The sequence below is a fragment of the Oncorhynchus tshawytscha genome, linkage group LG16, assembly GCF_018296145.1.
Source record: "Oncorhynchus tshawytscha isolate Ot180627B linkage group LG16, Otsh_v2.0, whole genome shotgun sequence".
Taxonomy (NCBI): Eukaryota; Metazoa; Chordata; class Actinopteri; order Salmoniformes; family Salmonidae; genus Oncorhynchus; species Oncorhynchus tshawytscha.
The window spans coordinates 46,988,034-47,005,673 of record NC_056444.1 but is presented as its reverse complement, the minus strand read 5'-3'; the positions used below and the strand labels follow the sequence as shown (position 1 = coordinate 47,005,673).

The 17,640-nt window shown below is 41.4% G+C and overlaps 1 protein-coding gene across 2 annotated transcripts in view; it reads right to left on the bottom strand.

Moving 5' to 3' along the window:
• LOC112215760 (IQ motif and SEC7 domain-containing protein 1) overlaps positions 1–17,640 on the bottom strand; it is a 181,911-nt gene that overhangs the window by 107,917 nt on the left and 56,354 nt on the right. For both annotated transcript variants that reach the window (XM_024375139.2, XM_024375131.2), the window contains exon 3: positions 10,325–10,432. In XM_024375139.2, coding sequence (XP_024230907.1) covers positions 10,325–10,432 — 108 coding nt within the window. The remainder of the gene's footprint in view (positions 1–10,324; positions 10,433–17,640) is intronic.

The following is a 17,640-nucleotide window of genomic DNA, read 5'->3' as shown; positions in this document are numbered from 1 at the left end:
TTGTGAAAAACTGAGTTTAAACGTATTTGGCTAAGGTGTATGTAAACCTCTGACTTCAACTGTATACAGTATATCCAATCCATACATCCATCTCTCATGAACTTATATAGCCATTGATCCATGTACAGTACTGCATTATTATAGTACTTATTCTCACGCTGTCCCTTCTCCTCTGTGTGAAGTGAACCCATGCACCTCAACCCAGTACTGGCCACTAACAGAAGCACTACCAGCAGCCCCTGACCAGATGATGCAGGAATAGGGCAGACCATTCCAGTAATCAATAGGCTGAGCTGTGTTATTACTGCAGCCAGGCGTCTGAGATAACCACAAACCACAGCCTCCCTCTGAAACAGCCAGTCACTGTAATGAAGATCATAAAACCTCTGAATTGTTAATGTATGAAATGGAGCTAGTGGACCATTCAGATCAATCCCTCCCTCCTTTCCTCCCTCTGTTCGTCCATCCGTCCGTCCCGGCCTGCAGATAGCACATCAGAACCTGGCCGGCACAAAACACCAACCAGTACCTGGTTATCTGTTATCAATGGGATAACGTTGTGCGGAATCCCATAAGGGGCCAAATGGGAACGTCACCAAATGTCCTCAGGACATCCCCTGATTGCTGGGTAGAAATCAGGGGGGATTTACACCTCTCGCGTGACCTCATAGCCTCACCCCAACCCTCGTATCGAGTAGTCAATAGAGAGACTTGTGGTGCAGTAGTTACACAGAGAGAGAGCGAGAGAAGGATGAGGAGAGAGAGAGAGAAATAGAGAGAGCACATGGAGGGAGGGTGGGAGAGAGAGAGAGAGAAATAGACAGAGCACATGAAGGAGGGAGGGTGGGAGAGAGAGAGAGAGAGAGAGATACACAGAGAAATACATAGAGAATGTGAAGGAGGAAGAGTGAGAGGGAGATTGAGCCGACAGTGTATCATAAACCAGACCGGGAAGCCCTAGGCTCTGCAGGCTGTGGGAGAGAGAATCTACATCCTGTAAATAGTGCAGCTACTGCACACATCGCACTGGCAATATAATGTACTTCCTTCCCATTTCCAATCAGTTAATGCACACTCTGTCCACATGTTTATTGTGAGTGGTCCTTTGTAGTTCAGTTGGTAGAGCACGGTGCTTGTAATGCCAGGTTAGTGAGTTCGATTCCCGGGACCACCCATATGTAAAATGTATGGCGGCATGAATGTAAGTCGCTTTGCATAAAAGTGTCAGCTAAATGGCATATATTATACAGGCATATTATATTATACACTGAGTACACCAAACATTATTAGAGTATACCAAACACGACCCTAATGCCATCCAGCCAATTTTACATAACTGTGGGATGCATTGGATTCAACATGGGCCAGCATCCCTGTGGAATGCTTTCAACACCTTGTAGTGTCCATGCCCTGACAAATTGAGGCTGTTCTGAGGGCAAAAGGGGGGTTGCAACTCAATATTAGGAAGGGGTTCCTAATGTTTTGTACACTCAGTGTATATACACAGTAGTGTGCTGTTTCAAGATGTGTGCCCTTCAAGTTTCTCTGCAGTGAGATGCCTTTGAATAGTTCATCCCCTTGGCTGATAAATCGTATAGAGCAATTACTCTGTCACACAATAAACTGCAATCCACTGTCCCTGTTGGGCTGGCTCACTGCTCTACTTTCGCTCTAAGTCTCAACAAGCAGACAATAAAAGCAGTGCTCTTACTGCACACTTGAACAGACTTGACCAATTTGACAAACCTCTGACAAAACCATAAACAAAAGAGCTTCAACGAAACATGGATCACAAGAGGACAACTCACTGTTGTCTTACATGCGTAATAACACAATCAGGAAGTGTTAGTTGTGGGATGGAACATGTCTCCCCTGAAGTATTCTGGTGTGGTGCGGAGGGATCAGTGGAGAGGAGAGAAGATCTAGACTAGAGCGAGGAAAGACAAGAGAGAAAAAGGAGAGAGGGGTAAAGAGACGAGAGCGAGGGGGAAAAGAAAGGAGGGAGAGGAACTGTTGAAGTCAGCTGGGGAGTCAGGCAATTTATCACACACTAAGGAATTTTCCTGTCTACAGATTCATGAGTCAAGACTATTTTAATTGAAGGATCACACCACAGAGTGCAATGGAACTCTTTTAATGCGGTTCTGTACTGGGACTAAATCAGATGCACAAGCAGTCACTGACAGAGCCAATGATTCATTGGCCTTAGAAAATAATAACTACTACAACATGAAACAAGGCCTGTCTTTAATTTCAGAGAATTTTAAGACAGTACACTAACTATGTTTAACCATCAGCCAATGAGGTCCAGTAATCAAAGAAAACGCCTGGACACTGTAGTCAAATGTTTTCCCTGTCCAACTCTCTTTGTTGGAGAGTTGGACAGGGAAAACATTTGACTACAGTGTCCAGGCGTAGTGGCTCACGTGAGTTTAAAAAAATGTATGAATAGCCACGTGAGCACAATTAATATTGCCAAGGTTCCTGACCAGGCAGTTCCTTTTCCAAGGTAAATTAGTGTACCTCTTTTGTTAAATTTGAAATCAGCAGTAGTAGCAGCAGATTCAGCGAAGCCAGTGGTCCTATAAACATCCCCATTACTACACCGATACAAGTACATATATGACCCTTAAACATAGGGAGAGAGAGGGAGTCTGCCCTGAACAAAAAAAGCAGAGGCCTGCCCCTGAACAAGTTCTTCCCTGGGGTATATTTGTGTTATATTAACTGTGTTGTTGACCTGGAATATGATGGCTAATCCTCAGAGATTGCTCTAATTCACTTTATAAGCCCATTGACAGAGCAAATATTTGTCAACAATGCAGCATTGGTATTGACTGCTACAGCACATTCGGAAAGTATTCAGACCACTTTACATTTTCTTACGTTACATACAGCCTTATTCTTAAATTGAGGGGGGAAATGTAATCAATCTAAACACAATACCACGCATCACAACCTGTGTGTAATACTGAAAGTATTCAGGGAACATATACAGTACTGCTTTTCAGTTGAACATTAGCATACAGGCAAATGTCAATCAATGAAATAATGATTCAGCATGCCAAAGGAGATAACAGCAGCTATATGAAATCCCACACTAATAATATGTACCCTCCTCTCCAATACTGCACACACACACACACTTCAATACTGCACACACACACAGGTATGAAGATAAATCACTCTTTAATATGGGCCTCACACAGGCCTACCGTGTCACAGCAGATAATCATCACAAAGAAAATAGAAATGGTTTGACATCCGTTTAGTGACACTGTGTAAAAAGCAGTTCTAGCATTGGCTTCCGGAGTAAATGCTTGTTTTCCATTAGTCCCGTAAACTAATCTGTTCCATTAACCTTGAGTGTGACGAACTGTGCCTTTGTGTTGTGGTAGAGGACATGTATTCAGTGTTTTATCATGTGCTAAGACTTTATTCAGTCCTGTCCTGGAGGACAAAGGCAACCTCATAACACAAAAAGAAAATGCCAACACAGAAGTGAGCAAGCACAAGAAAACATCGTTGCCACAAAAGACAAAGAACTAAAACAGACATGAGGAATGAAAGATCTCATTAAAGCATGTATTAAAGAAAAAATCCCCCAAAACCATTCATTCCTATAATTTACAGTGTTACATAAGACTAATATTTCACAATATTTTTTTGTGAACAAATGTTTCATTTTGGCATTATAATAAGGTTGGTAGCAACATGTAAAAACCATTGTGGAAATCTGTTGCAGCTCAAGTTGACTACAACATCCACAATACAATGCTCTCTCTATGGGCTGGCTGGCTAGCTATCAAATGTAGCTAGCTAGCAAACGTAGCTAGCTAGCAAATGTAGCTACATACTATAATACCAAATACAATATCAGCATGTGAAGTAGCTAGTCAGCTGTGAAATCGCCTAAACAAACTGTACTATCAATTTAGGAGTCTACAATCTTACCATGTTCAACCTGCAGATCGATGTGCCTCACAATGTAGAGTCTGACATTCGCAACAGCAGACATACTTTTAAGGAGATGGGAAACTCCATTGGAATCGTTTTAACATCAATGGACCGCGTGGTGCATTCTGGGCAGTTCTGGGACAAGGAGAGCTCAACATTAGCATGCATTAAGTCAACAATTATAGGAATGAATGGTCAGTAGAGAGACAAAGTAGAGTCGCAATTCAACGGCAGGGTCTAGAGTCAATTACGGAATACAAAAAGAAAACCAACCCCGTCGCGGACATTCACATCTTGCTCCCAGACAAATTAAACTTCTTTGCTCGCTTCAAGGACAATACAGTGCCACTGACACGGCCAGCTACCAAAGCCTGTGGACTCTACTTCTCCATGGCCAACATAAGTAAAACATTTAAAACGTGTTAACCCTCGCAAAGCTGCCGGCCCAGATGGCATCCCTAGCCCCGTCCTCAGAGCATACGCAGACCAGTTGGCTGGTGTGTTTATGGACATATTCAACCAATCCCAATCCCTACCAATCCCACATGCTTCAAGATGGCCTCCATTGTTCTTGTTCCCAAGAAAGCGAAGGTAACTGAACTAAATTACTATTGCCCCCGTAGCACTCACTTCTGTCATCATGAAGTGCTTTGAGAGACTAGTCAAGGATCATATTACCTTCAACCTATCTGATACCCTAGACACACTCCAATTTGCTTACCGCCCCAAAAGGTCAACAGACGATGCAATCGCCATCACACTGCCCTATCCCATCTGGACAAGAGGAATACTAATACCCTGGGTCTCGATCCCGCCCTATGCAACTGGGTCCTGGACTTCCTGATGGGCCCCCAGGTGGTGAAGGTAGGAAACAGCATCTCCACCCCACTGATCCTCAACACTGGGGCCCCACAAAGGTGCGTTCTCAGCCCTCTCTTGTACTAGGGCCCTCGGACTGTGGTGTCAGGAAAATAAACTCTCACTCAACGTCAACAAAACAAAGGAGATGATTGTGGACTACAGGAAACAGCAGAGCGAGCACACCCCATCCACATCAATGACACTGACACTGGAGAAGGTGGAAAGTTTTAAGTTCCTCGGGGTACACATCACAGACAAACTGAAATGGTCCACCCACACATACAAAGAAATGTGGCTTGTCATCGAAATCACTCAAACTTTTACAGATGCACAATCGAGAGCATCCTGTCGGGCTGTATCACCGCCTGGTACGGCAATTGCACCGCCCCAACTGCAAATCTCTGGCCACTTAAATAAATGGACTTAATAAAGGTATCACTAGTCACTTTAAATAACGCCACTTTAATAATGTTTACATATCCTACATTACTCATCTCATATGTATATACTGTATTCTACACCATCTACTGCATCTTGCCTATGTCACACACAATCGCTCATCCATATATTTATATGTACATATTCTTATTCATCCCTTTACATTTGTGTACATAAGGTAGTTGTTGTGAATTTGTTAGATTACATGTTAGATATTACTGCATAGTCGGAACTTAACCTCTTGATGCTACCCATCCCGGATCCGGGATCGTGACTACGGCTCAAGCTCATTAGCATAACGCAAAATGTGAAAAATATTCTTAGACATATTTAACCTCCACACCTACACAAGTCCAATAGCTCAAATGAAAGATAAACACCTTGTTCATCTACCCAGCAAGTCAGATTTCTAAAATGTTTTACGGCGAAAACATAGCACACATTTATATTAGACCACCACCGAAACAAAATGCAAGCGGCGGCCATTTTGTCCCAGAAAATATAAAATTTAAAAGTAGGATTAAAAAATAAATAATTCACTAACCTTTTGAAAATCTTCATCAGATGACAGTAATATTACATGTTACACAGTACATTTTTTTTTTTTTTCAATAATATGCCATTAATATCCATAAATCTCTGTTTACAATGACGACATTTCAAAAATGCTACTCAAAATGTCCGGAGAAATTATGATAGCTCGGACAGATAACGTCAGATAACAAGCAATAAACATGACTAAATATACATGTTCTACATATAGTTACAAAGATACACTTCTTCTTAATACAACCGCTGTGTTACATTTATTTTTAACGTTACAGAATTCGTTCACTAGTCTATGCTATAGTCGGCGCTCAGATATTAGCAGTGTCTCCTCTACGTTTGGAGTCCACAGAAACCCAAAATAACCACATAAATATTCCCTTACCTTTGATGTTCTTCGATCAGAAGACGTAGAAGGAGTCATACTTACCCAATACATCGTTTGGTTTCAAGTTGTGCGTCTTTGTATTAGCATATGCTAACAGCTTCAGCTGAAATGCACCCAAAATAACTTCTGCTCCTTCTGGTCCCGCACTCTTGCGCAATCAAACTTCAAAATTACATATTATATGTTGACTAAACTGGTCAAACTAAGTGCAGAATCGAGCAAAATGATGTTTTTATCATGTAAAACAATGATCATCGCGAACAAACGAACCGGCTTCAACTGGTGTCTATTGGAAAAGAACGTTCCCCAAATCGGCCGCGCGCAATAGAGTGCATGTATGTGAGAGTGAACCGGGCATTTTCGCCCGCCAAAGGATGAGGGAGCGCGAAATTCAAACAATGAACGTGCCAATTGAAAGCAGACATCGCGCTGAACAAATACATACTGTTCCCAGATCGGTAGCTGCCTGGGAAGGGTGGGGGCGATGACGTCAAAGTTGACCCAACTTTTCTCTTGACAAGAGAGAGTTTGGGAGAAAGGCTGCCCTGAGAGTTCTGCTTTACATACAGACATAATTTAAACGGTTTTAGAAACTTTAGAGTGTTTTCTATTCAATAATTATTATTATATGCATATATTAGCAATTTTGGAAAAAATATTTTCAGTTTACTATGGGCACGCACTTCCTCCAACGGGGGCAGTATTGAGCCATAAGCTCAAGATTTGTTAATCATCCTGTCATCTCAGAGTTTCTAAATATGCTTTACAGCCAACGCTAGACAAGCATTTGTGTAAGTTTATCATAGCCTAGCATAGCATTATGCCTTGCTAGCAGCAGGCAAACTTCTCACGGAAATCAGAAAAGCAATCAAATTAAATCGTTTACCTTTGATGAACTTCAGATGTTTTCACTCACGAGACTCCCAGGTAGACAGCCAAAGTTCATTTTTTCACAAAATATTATTTTTGTAGGCAAAATAGCTCCGTTTGTTCTTCAGGTTTGGCTGAGAAATCGCCCCGGAAATTGCGGTCACCACAATGCCGAAAAATATTCCAAATGAGCTCCATAATATCGACAGAAACATGGCAAACATTGTTTAGAATCCATCCTCAAGGTGTTTTTCTAATATCTATTCGATAATATATCCGTCGGGACAATTCCTTTTTCTCTAGGACTGAGTGGAGTAATGGCTACCTCTGCACTTTACGCGAGAATCTCTCTCAGAGCCACCATGTGGCACAATGTGCCCCCATACGGCTATTCTTCAACATAAATGTGTAAAACTACGTCACAATGCTGTAGACACCTTGGGGAATAGGTAGAAAGCGTAAGCTCGTTGATGGTACATTCACAGCTATATAGGGAGTCATTGGAACGCAGCGCTTTCAAAACCTGGGGCACTTCCGGATCAGTCTTTCGCCTGCAACATCCGTTCTGTTATACTCAGACAATATCTTTACAGTTTTGGAAACGTGAGAGTGTTTTCTATACAAAGCTGTCAATTATATGCATATTCTAGCATCTTTTCCTGACAAAATATCCTGTTCAAAACGGGAACGTTTTTTTTCCAAAAATGAAAATACTGCCCCCTAACACCAAGAGGTTAAACTACACATTTATTGCAAAAATATGATAAATGGCTCATTCGAGAGAAGATATCCTCCCGAGTTATGACATCGACCAGTATTGAAATCTGACATGTATGATAAACATACTTGCGATCTAAAAGTCATTTTCTTATTATCTTCCAGTGGAGTGAAAGCAGCTTTATCACTGTACTACGTCATACCGGCCAGATTTTTGCCTGCTTGAACGACAACTCAGAAACAAATGAAAACATGAAATGACCCAGGGAATAGATAGAACATCACTCAGAGATGCACAAAAACAATATAACATTCAAATTGGGTGAACCTTTCCTTTAAGGACTTTTACTGCATAGTGCTGAGCGATTAGTGCTTTTTGAAGTCTGTTCGGTTTCTGTTCAAGTATAGAAAAAAATGTAAAGTTTCCAATTTTAAAAAAGTAACATTAAATGCACTATGCATTTTGTGGGTTGAATGCTGTAAAACCGAATAAAACAATTAATAAAAAGTCCCATGATGATAGTGATTGCCATTACTGCTTATCATTTATTAACCATCATTTATTCACATTACGTTACTTTAATAAAATGGAAATTCAAATAATTGAACCCAAGTCAGTCAATTAGTTGCTTAAAAAAAAATGAGTGAAAAAGGAAATTTCAGTTAATTGTTCAGCAGTAATACTGCATGTACTGTGTACATAATGCTGAGCTGCAGTAATTAACACTTCTTAATAATGTTAATACATTTAAATGTAATAACCACCTGGGGGATAAATTAACACAGCAGCCAACTAAATCAAATCAGTAAATTGTCCAAATAATCACTAATGTGTTGGGGGCATATTGGAGTGTTTTGCTCTGTCGTCAGTCAGCTGGTTGGTGATTAGGGACTGATTCTGCTAATGAGTCTGTGAAATGATGAAGCAAAAACAACAGCGCTGCGAGCCAGCCTATCACGCTTCAAATCACATCCATTATTGTGTTGGCCTTCATAACCCATTTCACCTATTAGCTACTAAATGTGTTCCTGAAACAAACACTATCACAGAGGACACAACTGATCTGACATACTAATTACTCAATATGTTCACGATAATCTCCTCTGTTTCTCTGTAAAACGTCATAGAACCCCATGGCATTTAAATCAATGAAACACTTCACAACATCTACAATATCAGATACCCATATCTCAGGTCTTGGTCTCTCATTTCCATATAAACACACCGTAGATACAGATGTCAAATGTTTTTGAAATGAGCCTGGTATGAGCTTCGGGGATAATTTGGGCCTATAATGAGGAGGGCAGGCTATTGAGTGGGAGCTCATTGCTATTTGATGATGAAGCACAGGGCAATGAAGAAGCTTTGAAACCTTTAGACGCTGTGTGTGTGTTGTGTGTTGTGTGTGTGCTCTCTTATCTCATCCGGCTCTTGTTGTTTATTGAGAGGCTCTCAGGCTCCAGGTAGTGGGTGGTATTATACACCAACATCATATCTCATTAGTGGACTACATAATGGACAGAATGCCCATTAGGAATGTCCAGGGGGAAAAAACAGCCATGTCCCCCCGAGATGGATAAGGTATCACAATCAGCTCACTAGAATATGCCAATAGAGACTCAAACATGGTGCAACATATCTACCAGAAGGCAATTTTACTGTGAACTCTGTTTATAACACTAACACAATCACATCAAACACTTAAGCCTTGTTCACACTGCAGGCCTTAATGCTCAAATCTGTTTGGTTTTTCAAATCTGTTTTGGACTACTGACTGTCAAACAGCAAGTTACAAGTGACCAAATTGTATGTATGTGTGTGTGGTGTGTGTGTTCAGAAAGCAGTCATTTGCTGACATGGCTAGGCTAGTTGTCATGGTAACGACCGGTGTGCGCACAATGGTATAGGCTGATTGGTGGTGAACCTTGTGCTTCCTATCACTCAGAAGTTGTGTAGCAATCTAAGGTGACAATGCCTGCCATGGACTATTCCCATGTGCTTTGAATGTTCAAAATCATAGTGTAAGAACACTTAAAGCCTCAAAAGGATAAGATGATCCAACTTCCAAAACAAGTAACCACGGCAGTCAACAAGATAGCTAGGTAGCGGTTTAGTTTTCGAGCACACTCACTCATTTGTTTGTAAACAATTAACAAGCTAGTTGGCTACCACATGTTGTTGTCAAACTGTCAGAGTAGCTAGCAAGCCACAAGATATGCCAGTCTAAAAACCATTTGAGGGCAAATAAATCAGATTTGACCATTCAGACAAAGGCCAATAATAGGATTTGTTTCTTACTTCAAACCACCTATGAATGAGGTTTGAAATGTGGCTTGAAATATCAGAGTCTATTCAGACTGCAGGAAAAATAACAGATTTTATTTCAGTCACTTCAAAACTGCCAATGTGAAAAAGGCTTTAGTCATCTGCAGTTTGAGGGCACCAGTTGTGATTAAAGCCAAACAAAACATTTCAGTGCTATCAAGCTTTAGGGGTCCATACAGGCACACTGAACACACCCGAACAAAAACAACATGTTACTGTACCCAAAAGAGGCAGACTTCCACTTGCGGCAGGGGAAACCTCTCCTACAGCCGGCTGACACCAGACTGGCAGGGTTCTCTGTGACATCAATGGGCAGAGAGGCATGTCTCCTGTAGAGAGAAACAGAACAGTCATCACGGGAGCCATTTCATTTGAAACTGAACGACGGGATAAATGTGTGTGTGTGTGTGTGTGTGTGTGAGTGCATCAGGATTGTTCCCCAGGTGACAAGGGGATCTTTTTATGGCACCAGTTCAGCCAGTGGCACCTTCCTGCTTCACTCTCAACCTGAGCACTCATTTTAATACATCTATATTTTAAAATGGTGTATTATTGTGTTTAGGATATTAAATCACATACCCATGCTTTTCTGTTTAACACACATTTTAAAGAGAAAAAGCATTCAGGGTTGAGTACCAACAACAACAAAAAACTACAAGTGTGCATGCTCTAGTTCCTGAACAGCACCGCTTGGAGAGCTCCAAAAAACAACTTCTAGATAAAGACTTCTTTCAGTCATAAAAATGCATTGAAATTTAGAACTGCGCACACTTTGTAGAGGTGTGTGGCCATTTGGAGACACCAGTTAGTCCTCTCCCTCAAACCCTTGTAATGTATGTTGTTGCACCTACCCCACATTTTTCAGGAACATTCTTATCATGTTACTGAATGTATCCAGAGCATTTTACTTGGTCTAATCATTTTCCCATACTCTCCAAACTGTTCCCTTTAAATTGCTACCGTGGTTCATATTTCTTCAGTAAGAAACATTTCAATGCAGCCGTATCCATATAGGCCAATTGAGTAAAAGAACTCGCGCTAAAGAACTGAATTTGATGGTCTTTTTTTAAACGCCTAGCACACATTACAATCTTTCCACAGAAGAGATGTATTGCCTGGAAAATCTACAGTTTAATCTGGAGTCTACAACATCATACATAATATATAATGTGGGGTTAACAAACACACTTAGTTCTTCCAAATAGCTCTTTCCACATCCTAAAATGAATCAGCTGAGCAGCAGGAGTATGGTTTTCATTATTCAGATGGTTCCGCCCGCTTTATGATCTATTAACAGCTACACCATGGAAACGCAGTAGGTCATAATATTAACAATTCAGTAGAACAACAATATTTAGTGCAGGACAAATGAAATGATCAAATTAGTGAATTAAATCAGCAACATGACATTGATGAGATGTTTAAGATCATATGCAGTAGAGCCATATAAACAACATGTTCAGCAGCTGTAAGGACACATTCATCATGAACACAGAGAGGCACTAGGAATGAAATACAATGGTGCAGTTCAGAGGTCACCTCCCAGAATACACCCGAACATGCCCAGCGGCATAATGAAGGTTCTGTCTATGGCAGCCGCTACCGCATAAATCTCATTGTGACTTGTGTAAAAAAACATCCTGAATACACTTCAATCCTACTTGTGAAAGAGGAAGGAGAGACATGAAGAAATGAAAAATAATTCCAAAGAAAGGACAAAAGAAATGGAAAGTAATTGCCCATGTAGACAGGAGGTCAGGTTATTTGTAGTGTTTCTACAGTCTTTGTATGTTTTTGTTCTGTGCTGAATTCTATTTTGTCAAGGACCTCTCCTCCTGATGTCGTTATGGCCATCTCTCTCCTTCTTTATCATCATATACCTGAAGTAGTTCTCCCCAGCAGCACTTCTCACTCATCTATAGAAGAGCTTCCATGATCCACCTTCGACCCGCTGGTGCCAGGACCATCCCCTCTTCAGTCCACCGCCAGTCTGCCATCAGTCTCTCAGAGGTGAGGACCTTCATTAAGCATGGAGCCATGTAACATCTGGCCTGAATGCTGAACAGTGGCCATTTTTCTCCATCACAGAACTCTGATCCCATCTCTGTCAGACACACAGAGCAGCAGGAAATGCTATCTGACATCTTTTATGAAAGCAGTTTGCTCAATCAGATTAACATTTGGCCTCAGTGTCTTCGCTAATGTTCCATGAACAATAGCTTGACTGGTAGGTAGGATGTGTGCAGTAATATTCTGTAATCCCTCTATTGAAATTCACAGCTGTGTAAGAAAAGTAATTATAGTATGAATATAGGTGAGGAATTACAGTCGCCTTGTATTTTGCCATTATCACAGAGTATAATCAGTTCATGTCTTGCTTGAAAACACCTTCACAGAAAAGCCCAGAATGCACCGAAAAAGTTTTTTAATTTCTAATTTCTGCACACAAGCCATGATTAATATCAGTTGCAAATTGAATCAAGGGCTGATGCCATTTACTGCTGTTTGAATTATTAATTTCACAAATGCTAATGTCCCATCTCTCTCGCTCTCTTTCTCCACTGAATGAGTTTGGGGAGCTGTGAACCATGAATTACTCTGATTTCTTTCCTCTATTAGTGACTGGCAGGGCTGCAGAGACCAAACGCGGGCACACAGAGACACATCTCCAAATCGAAATCAGTAATGGGTGTTACACAACTCCACTGGTAAATTGTAGGAGAGCCTTTCTACAAGCCAGCAGGCTGAGGCAACTTAAAGGAAAATCATCATAAATAACTTCCGTTCTTCTTGGGTCACGATAGATAGTGCAGTTTGTGAGTTCAGCTAGCTGTCTGTCTGTGCTGACTTGGATGTCATTCAAGGTGAAGCACAGTGCTGAGAATAATGGGAGAGGGGGTTATCAAAACAATACCAGGAAATAAATTCCATTGTAAACTGGGTGGTTCAAGCCCTGAATGCTGATTGGCTGACAGCCGTGTTATATATATTTATATACAGTGGCAAGAAAAAGGGCGTGAACCCTTTGGAATTACCTGGATTTATGCATAAATTGGTCATCAAATTTGATCTGATCTTCATCTAAGTCACAACAATAGACAAACACAGTGTGTTTAAACAAATAACACACAAATTATTGTGTTTTTCTTGTCTATATTGAATACATCATTTAAACATTCACAGTGTAGGTTGGAAAAAGTATGTGAACCCCTAGGCTAATGACTTTTCCAAAAGCTATTTGTAGTCAGAAGTCAGCTAACCTAGAGCCCAATCAAGGAGACGAGATTGGAGATGTTGATTAGAGCCGCCTTGCCCTATAAAAAAACTCAAAATGTTATTTTTTATTTTTTTTTTTTTTTTTTCCCTTCCCCAATTTCGTGGTATCCAATTGTTTTTAGTAGCTACGATCTTGTCTCATCGCTACAACTCCCGTACGGGCTCGGGAGAGACGAAGGTTGAAAGTCATGCGTCCTCCGATACACAACCCAACCAAGCCGCACTGCTTCTTAACACAGCGTGCATCCAACCCGGAAGCCAGCCGTACCAATGTGTCGGAGGAAACACCGTGCACCTGGCAACCTTGGTTAGCGTGCACTGCGCCCGGCCCGCCACAGGAGTCGCTGTTGCGCGATGAGACAAGGATATCCCTACCGGCCAAACCCTCCCTAACATGGACGACGCTAGGCCAATTGTGCGTCGCCCCACGGACCTCTATATATGCCATTTTTATTAGGTACCCCACTTGTTCCCGAGAAGTGCTCACTCCTACAGACAGTGAGGCACATGACCATGGCTTGCTATATAAAGGAGGCAGACAGGCATCGAGGCATTCAGTTACTGTTCGATTGTATGTTAGAATGGCCAAAATGAGTGACCTAAGCAACTTTGAGGATGGTATGATTGCTGGAGTCAGGCACGCCGGTTCCAGTATCTCAGAATCTCCTAAAACAGCCCTTAGTAGGGGGTTATTTACATGATAATCCCTGGGTTCTCATGCCTTATAGCTTAATCATTGGTCCAGAATGTTTTCAGTCTGACAGGGGCCTGTGTGTGTTTTAAACAGAGGATGGTGGGAGTACAACTCAAGGACAAATCTCCTCTTCAGTGGGCTGTTATCAAAGTTCACCATCACTCTCCATGGCAATGAGATATATGCACTCATGAGTAGCAGAGGACAACCTTGTTTGATCCCAATGAAGTGCAGTTGGGAAAACATTTCAACTGTTTCCCTGGAGAACACTTCTAATGAATCCAGAGGCAAGGCACAGTGGCAGCAGAGTACAGTAGACACATGTTCTACCCAGGGACCACAGTGAGTCCGCATGCAGCGACAGTTCCTGGCATCGCACTGTGACCGAGCAAGGTGCAAGCTTGCAGGTTAAACAGTAGGTTAAACAGTCCTGTCTTACTGTAGTCACCTTGTCACAGACATTTCCTGCTCCCCTGTTGATATAGCCCTGAGGTTCAAATGCAAAATTATTCCAGGTCTGTGTAATAGCTGTCCATCTAAGATTTACCACTCGCCCTAACCGAGGTCACTTCATGTGTGAAGTTCTAAAAAATTATCTGAAATAGGTGCAATTCTGTATAATTGCACATTCACTCAACTACCATCATCACATCATCATTATGCTGCAGTATGTACACGCTACAAAACATGACAGTGGTGTCTTCATCAGTTACTGATGTTTTAACACATAATCAGAAAGCATTGGCCTGAACATGAGGGATCAGAGCCGGTGCTTTGTTCTCTCTCCTTCACAGTAATAATAGTTAGGCTTTCTAATCACTCTCTATTTCAGTCTCCACACCTCCCTGCTGAGAATGACAAGGGAATGAAAAGCCACTGATTCTGTCAGGCCTCTTGTTGCAAAGCGCTGCCGTTGAGCCTCTACAGAGTTGGGGTGGCAGGTAGCCTAGTGGTTAGAATGTTGGGCCAGTAACCGAAAGGTTGCTGGATCAAATACCCTGGCTGACAAGTTTAAAATCTGTCTTTCTGCCCCTGAACAAGGCAGTTAACCCACTGTTCCCCGGTAGGCCGTCATTGTAAATAAGAATTTGTTCTTACTGACTTGCCTAGTTAAATAAAGGTAAAATAAAAAAGGCAGGCAAACAAGCAGGCAGGCATCACCACATTGAGCATGGTTATATGCACACAATAATGTGGCTATTGTGGATAGTCGGGTTAATATAATAGTTTGTTTAAAACGTTTACCTGCTTTGCAAGAAGAACAATCCCCCTAATAATACTGTTTATGACTAATGCCATTCTCTGCATTCTGCCACAATCAGTTTAATGTTGATTAATTAGTGTGTATGCAAACATACTCATTGTCAATCCGCTTTGGACCCACATTACTCATTCAGGGAAACAGAACGACAACAAATGGCTACTATGACTGGAAGCCATATGGATGTTGTATGATCAAATAGTTTCATAATAACAATGATAATTGGATTCAATCTAGAAAGTTGCATTTACCTGTGGTTCAGAATTCATAGGATAATATAACTACCCTTTTGTGAAACACACACCAACATACTTATTTGCACACACTGAAAAACAGGAAGTGTTATTCAAATATTGATCACACTTGAATGAACACTGCTTACATTCATCCCCAGCCCTCGTACTGTATTGAGTGTCTGACTGACTGCTGGTGATCTCTCCAGCTCCCTCCAGCCTATTGTTCCCTGCTAGTCAGGGTTTATGAACGGGTTCTGCTTTACACATCAAAACCAGGTCATTGAGGCTGTTCACACCAGCAGTCAGTCAGTCTCTCACATTGCTGGCTCCTAATCACGTCTGAATGAAGCCATCCATTTTGATTAGTGGAGAAGGCCAATTAATTACAGCCATGTTGTTATTCTTTGCTCATTAGTTCCCCTACACGTCCGTTCACTGTTCGCTACAGTACCTCACCTCAGAAAAGCAAATTCTCAGGTACAATGACTTTTCCATGTTTAATGATAGCGAGAGCTAGCCAACTAGGTATGTAATGCACTAGATTTTAAACAGCCAGGCTCAGTTTAGGTCATGGTGTAGCTGCATATTAACATGCAAGAGACTTGTAAGCAATATGACTATGAGCCTAGTGAGTGGTACCTCAGTGGCTGTGGAGTGGTTTTGAATTTGAAGAGCCTGGCTTACTTTGAGCTTCAGTATTGTATATCAAAAGGGAAAGACTAGGGTCTGTGATATAGAGCACCATTTGGGTCTTTACGTGTCAAAAAATATACATGTCAAATAACATTATTTGATGTGCCAAGTAAGCTTGTTGACCATTCAAGGACCTGAATGTGACTGCACATCACATAATAATTTAACACATTCATGAATTTTGGACATAGTGATTACACATTGATTACAGCATCACCATATTTCATAGCGATTCACCGATATGTATGCTATGATTCTGGTAAAGCTTTTGCAGACACACACTTCCCTAAGCTCTCGGGCAGTGCTGGTCAGAAAGAAAAAAAGCTAGCTAGTTGTTGGATGCAAACAATGTTCTCCTCCAAAAACACAGCAAAACAACAATCTGTTTCAGTAGCTATAGTTAGCGAGCTAACTATCTAGCAAGGTATCATCTAAAATACCCCTCATTTATAAGACAGCTTTTGTATTTGGGTGATGGTCCCATGCTTAGTCATGCTTAGAATGTTAGCATGGGGCAACAGGGCTAGGTACTGTAGCTGGCTAGCTTGCCGAGTTTGTTACCTTGCTAGCTGGCAGGCAGAAGCAGCAGGATCACCATCCTATCTCCCCTGCCTCTGGGATGGTTGCATGTCAGGGAGAATGTTGGACTACCAAGCGAACAATTTTTATCCTGCTCATTTGATCCTGATCTTATTTCAAATGCTCACACAGACATTTTCCCATTCGGTTGAACAAATAATGGCTTATTACCAACGTGGTATTTTAAAACACATTGTGACTGGTGTGTGTGCTTGTTTGCAGACTTATTTTTTTACAGCTTTGACAGCACTACTGACCGTAGTGGTGAAACTTGGCTTGCTAATGCAGATTCGGTGCACGCAACATTCTAAAATATAATTTTGTTATTTGACACATCAAATTATCAGTTTAAAAGACGCATCAAATATTGTTATTGGACTTGTATCTTTTATCACACGCATTAGACCCAAACGGCATCCCATACTATGAGGTTGTAGGCCTGTGCTGGTAGTCTTGGGACTGTATTAGTGCTGAACGTAGTGGTGGATGTTGAAGCAATTTCACTCAGCCGGGCCCTGGTTTTACGTATTGATGTAGAAAGACTACAGACATATACACAACGTGAATTTCTGTCTGGGGAGTTGATTAGCAGTGGTAGCAGTCGATGCATACTAGCTCTTGGATGACTAAAAGTGTAGATGAAATAGCGGCTGCTACTGTAGTTATGATGATTGACACTACCCATGTGTGTGGGTAAAGGCTTAATTAGCGGGATGGGTTATTGGCTAGTTATCTCAGAAAGCCTGATAGCTGATTGAAAAGAGGCCCAAGTCTCTTGTGTTTCACAGTTTGAGTCCC